General features: G+C 47.2%; 1 protein-coding gene across 8 annotated transcripts in view; it reads right to left on the reverse strand.

Moving 5' to 3' along the window:
* RREB1 (ras responsive element binding protein 1) overlaps nt 1-6,000 on the reverse strand; it is a 183,883-nt gene that overhangs the window by 38,119 nt on the left and 139,764 nt on the right. For all 8 annotated transcript variants that reach the window (XM_047858102.1, XM_047858107.1, XM_047858100.1 and 5 more), the window contains one exon: nt 222-366. In XM_047858102.1, coding sequence (XP_047714058.1) covers nt 222-366 — 145 coding nt within the window. The remainder of the gene's footprint in view (nt 1-221; nt 367-6,000) is intronic.

Consider the following 6,000-nt stretch of genomic DNA (forward strand, 5'->3'; position numbering starts at 1 on the left):
GAAACACGCTCTTCATCTCTTGGGGCTCAGGTAGGGGGACCCACAGAGAAGTGCACACGGGTACTCTTTCCTGCAGACACCTTATAAAACAGTGTGGGAAAACACAGGTTAAAAGCTTAGGATGGATGTCTGCCAAGTCCCCAGACTGTGAAAATAAAGGCAGAGGTATTTCTGCCAGGAGTCCAGTGGTTAGGCACATCTGTGCTGGGAGCAGTGAGAACCTTTTTAGCAGGTGCTGGGTCTTCTTTCTCTGACTCGGCATCATGACTCAGCTTCCTCTTGGAGGACAGCCGCCTGCGCTTCAGTGGGGATGGGGGCGCCGTAGCTGTAGCACTGTTAGGGTCCTTCTCATGAATCTTCATATGTCTGGAAAGAACAAACACACGTACACACAATGTGATTTAGCAAAAAACCGAGCTGGCTTATTTTTTTTTTTTTAACTTTTTGTATTATATATTTAGGGGTTGGTACCTACATTTTCTCTAAGGTATGGAGTGTAATTTATACAGTGATTTCTCTCTTTTTAAAGCTTTATATCATCTCCCTGAACCCCTCCTTGAAGCTCTCACAAGTGCTATCCAAAAATGGCGCTCAGTGCTTTGCGGTCTGTTGGAAGACGTTCATGAACTTCACGGATGCTAATGAGATAAAAGACCATCCGATTTGCCAGGTCTGCTTGTTCAGACGAAAGGTACTCTTTTCGGACACACAATGCTACAGAATAAAGAACTCCCAGATCTGGCCAGCTCCTAAATCAAGCCATCATTCTGCATCTGCCACCTCACAAATGCCAGTGGTATGTGTTCTCTTCTGCTTTTGGAGGCACGCTGGGGGTCAAATTTGAGAAGTGCTAACACAGGAATGTCTGCAGTGAACCGGAAAGACTTTCTGTGTCTTTCATGATATTACATGGATTTATGGATTGTGAGAGTAGCGGGGGCAACGGGTTGAGTAAATTGCATGTTGCAATCCTGACATCTGCAGGGCCAGGAACACACATGTAAGAAAGCATTACACATAGTCTGTACCTCTGCTCCAAAAAGGGAGCTTTATAGGTGACCTGATTTAAGTGACCTTACTTTATCAAGTTCTAAAACAAACACCCTATGGACAAGGTCCCAAGGCCTATAAGGAGAGAAAGAGATTACAAAAAGACAGTCAGTCTCAATTTCCTTACTCTGTGACATCAAGGGTTTGGTTTTCCTAATGACAATCGTCATCACCATCATCATCTTTGGGGTTAAACTGTGCCAGATGGAGGAATGGAGACCAGCTTTTTAGAAATAGCTCTTTTCACAGGATTATCGTACTGGGGAAGCACTTAGGAAATGGAAAAGATGGCAAAGCTTTCATACATGGTCTGGTCACAACTCTAGAAAGAAGTACAACTCAGCTCAGCTCCCTCTGGGCTGTGCCTTCTTCAGAGGGGACAGGCCGGAGGAGGACAAGGCTAAGCAGCCTGTGAACCCCCAGCAGTGGCAGCAATGAAGGTGTGTGGGCCGACGGTGCAATGACGTGGCTGAGTGCATGCCTACCCCCCGACAACCCTGCCCCACACTACCTGTGAATCCTCTTTTCTCTGGGTGTGTGGGGGTGAGACCCTGGGTGCCTCCTGTTCCGGTTCTATAGACATACCCTAGGAGGTGGAGGGCCCCCACACTTGCCCCTGACCGTCTATCCCCCAGCCCACAGAGCCATCCACCAGCAGGCTGGATATGGCCTAGACTCGGAGAAGATGGGCCTCAGGCCGAGCCTCTGTTCTCTGGGTGGGGGCTGGGGGGTGTCACTGTGGTGGAGTAAGCAGATCTAACAGGAGAAAATGGAAAAAAACACAGACAAGCATCATGCCCATGTCCACATAATTCCTTGCTAATATTATCAGGGAAGGATGATTTATTATTAATTCTTGGTCACATAAAGCCTCAGGAAAGTTCTGGGGAACCAACTGCCCTGTCCTTTTTTTTTTTTTTTTAATGTTTATTTATATTTGAGAAAGAGAGCGAGTGAGCACGTGCAAGCAGTGGAGGGGCAGAGAGGGAGACACAGAATCCGAAGCAGATTCTGAGCTATCAGCCCAGAGCCTGACGTGGGGCTTGAACTCACAGACTGTGAGATTGTGACCTGGGCTTAAGTCGGAAGCTTACCAGACTGAGCCACCCAGGCGCTCCTACCAATAGCCCTGTCCTAAGTAGCCCTCCTCCCTCATTCCAAGGTGACTGGGATTTAGAGACCATCACTTACTATCAGCATTGAGAGGAAAAAAGGAAAGGGCTGGCAAGTTTCTTTTGATATTTACTGTACTGCATATTCCAATTCTAGAAGTGTAAAAAAATGTGTTAAAGCACCTAAGAACTAAGGAAGTATGAAAAATACTAAGATATGTAAATGAGTACCAAACCCTTTCAATAAATCACTCAAAATTAATTTAAAAACGAATACCTTCTCTACAGCTGACAGGTTACTTGTGCCCGGTAACACGAGGCCACAAAAAACCACAGAGAATACGGGAAATCAGACTGACAACTAACTGTAAGTGGCTCACTAGCTGAGCTCCACCTTTTTTATCATATGATCCGCACGTTTACAGAGTGATCCTTATTATCCAGATCTGAGATTTGTGACGGAAGCAGTTTTCACAGAGCAGAGGATGAGGGACAGTAGTGGGCACGTGGTGAGAACCTATCTGGTGGGAAGTTTACAGATTCTCATTTCTACCTTGCAGAGGAGGCCGGTGCGGTGTGGAGAAGCTGACATGCCCGGGACCCTCCCAACCAGGACAGACCCAGGTGTGCTGGCTTCAGAGTCTGAGCTTTGCCCCCTAGACTGCCTCCTAAGGCCAAGCCTTTGATCTGCATTCTGGACCACCGGAAGGCACCTCAGGGCTCCAGCCTGACCCTGGACACCTCCTCCCTGAGTGACCACAGTCCAAGGCCTAGCAGTTGGTACTGAGCTCTAGCCAAACGTCAACAGGAAAATGAAGGGGCCACTGGTCAGAAACAGATCATTCCCCACCTCCGGTTCTGCCTCTGTCTTATTCTGAAAAACTGGGGCTGCCCTTGAACTGCACTGCTGCTACAGGCAGGAAGAGGAGACCAGATCAAAGCAGTCTCAAGGGCTTGGTGGCGAGTACGCCTTTGCTGAACACGTCGACCCACTCCAGTTCTCCGACTGAGGACTGAGCCCGCTGGAGCCGTAGGTTCAAAGCTCAAGTGTGCTCCTTTATTCCAGGGTTACATCTCTGGTTGACAAGACATGGGGAGTTTCCAATCTGCCCATTCAGCCAACAAGGTGACCAAGAGCTGTGGGCTCATAAACTCCATTCAGTCAGTAGTTCAGCTGCCAGAGCTGGGGAGCTTTAGCCATTTCTGAAGTTGGATGTGATCTGCAGTTAAGACTCTCCCTAACCTGACCCCTTCCCTTCTGCTCTGGCCTCTGATAGCAGGAGTGGCAACATTAACTGTCCGCTTCCTCCTGAACACTCACAGGAAGTGGGGCGTGTCACCAACAGGAGCCAGTAATGGCCTCTTCCCCACAGAGTGTGGCCAAGAGAGGAAGGCTGGGGGTGGGGAGGGGCAAGCCTGCGTCTCTTCTTTAGAAGGCTTGGGTTTGTTTTTCTCATTTCCATGTACCCTGAGGATCAGTAAACAACAACGGGCCTCAGAACTGGTGGGGAGTTGAGATGCTCTCAGAACTGGCGGGGAGTTGAGATGCTCTCTCTCCAGCCTCCCACTCGGCTGGAGAGATCACCATTTCATTCTGCTCGAACACTTGCCGCCAACCAGGACTTCTCTGTTTTTTAGCGATGCTAATTGTTACAGCCATCTTTCCCATGTTGAGTCAAAAATCCCATCCTTCTTTTAAACGTCCATCTATCCTCCCAGGGCAACATCGAATCGGTCTACATTCTCTTCTAGATGGCAGCTCTTCAAATATTCACGACTGCAGTGTTTCTCCAAAGTTTCTCTTCCCCACACTGGACAATGCCAGCTCCTTCAGTGGGCTCCCTCAGGCTCTGCTCTCAACTCTGTTGACTGATACTGGTCACTACTAACCCTGGGATGCGCTCCGGTGTGCGGACATCCTCTGTGCCATGTTGGATCGGAAGGAACGGCAATCGATGTGGTGTGAGGGTTCGGTGATGTCACACCTTCACTTCCAACTAAGATCCCTGTGACTTTGTCACTCAAACTGCCATCGAGGCATGTCTCCACCATGCTACACTTGAGGATTACATCTTTTTTGTTTTGTTTTTTGAGAGAGACAGTGAGGGAGCTGGGGAGAGGCAGAGGGAGAGAGAGCATCCCTGGCAGGCTCCACACTCAGCATGGAGCCCAACGTGGGGTTTGATCCCACGATCCTCAGATCATAATCTGAGCCAAAGTGGGAGTTAAACGTTCAACTGACTTAGCCACCCAGGTGCCCTTAATTTACATCTTTTGAGCAGTTGTCTTTTCATTTTCCAGAGTGGCAGGGATGAGAAATATGCAGTCTTGGTGTGGTTCAGCAAACTGCATCTCTCACGCATTGCTGAGGGGAGTAAAAATGGTAACGACCTTTCTACAAAGCAGCTGAGCAACAGGGAGCAGAATTTTAAATATGTGTGCCCTTTCTCCAAGTAATTCCACTGCTAGAAATTTGTCTTGAAGATTAAGAATTGAACAAATGTGCACAGATTTATGCACAAGGATTCATGTGTAACACATGGATAGATGTGTTGCAAAAACACTTCTACAGGATTTTCCATCTGCTGGTCTTATATTTTAAAGTGACCTCCCTGATTTCCCTCTTGCCCTTCTCCTGTGCCTTCTCTACACAGCAGCCAGAGTGAGCGTCTAAAACATGTATCATATCATACCACTCCACTGCTTGAATGCCTCTGACAGCTCCATTCATAGAATTAAATCTGGCCTGTGCCCATTTCTCAGACCTCATATGTTGGCGGCATATTCTGACCCCAAGGCCCTTTCAGACACGCTAGCTCTCTCTGGGTTCCTCAAACTCATTCAACTAGTCTGGTCACAGGGCTGCTCCACCCCAGAACTCTAGGGCTGGTGCGGGTCATTCAGGTTTCACGTCAAGTGTCCTACCCCATTCATGCAGAGGCCCTCGAGCCCACTACCCAGTTTTACCTTCCTCACAGAACATACCAGAAACTGAAAATACCATGTATTTCAACTTGTTTGACCATCTCCTTGGCTTCCATTGAAAATAAGTTTCAGGGTGCCTGGGTGGCTCAGTCTGTTAAGTGTCTGACTGGCTCAGATCATGATCCCATGCGTCATGGGTTTGAGCCCTGCCTCAGCCTCTGTCCTGACAGTATAGAGCCTGGAGCCTGCTTCAGATTCTGTGTCTCCCTCTCTCTCTGCCCCTCCCCCACTCCTGCTCAGTCGGTCTCTCTGTCTCTCAAAAATAAACATTAAAAAAGAAAATAAGTTTCATTATAACCTTGTCTCTCTTGTTCTCTGCACTAGCACTGGTGGCTATCTAAGTATCTGCCAGATGGCTGAATGGCTAGACAGATGAATGCATGAAGTATAAGCAGAAAACCTGTCCACTTGCAATATCACAACACATGTCCTCAGCTTCCAAGATACCGTCATAATTAATTATCTTACTAGGGTTTACTGTGAACAAACTTGATATGAGATCGTATAGTAAACAGTGTTATAGTAAAAGTGCTTCAACAAAAAACACTGAAAGATGAATACTGAAGACACACATGAATCTCTCCCATTATTGGTATTAATCTGTGTTTCTGCATTCAAACCGTCATCTACATTCACAGTAAGCTTTTTACATAAAATTCTAGAATTTTCCTTCAGTGGCATGTCACTTCAATAGTAGAAATCCTGCCACACCATGGTCTACGGAAAAAATTTTATCAGAATTCAAGGATTCGAGTGAAGTTTTCTCCATTCATAACACCTGGGGGTGAGGAGGGGGCTAGGAGGGTTTCTATAGTAATGAACAAAAACAAATATTGCAGATTTTTTTTTTTTT

This window comes from Prionailurus viverrinus, chromosome B2, assembly GCF_022837055.1.
Source record: "Prionailurus viverrinus isolate Anna chromosome B2, UM_Priviv_1.0, whole genome shotgun sequence".
NCBI lineage: Eukaryota > Metazoa > Chordata > Mammalia > Carnivora > Felidae > Prionailurus > Prionailurus viverrinus.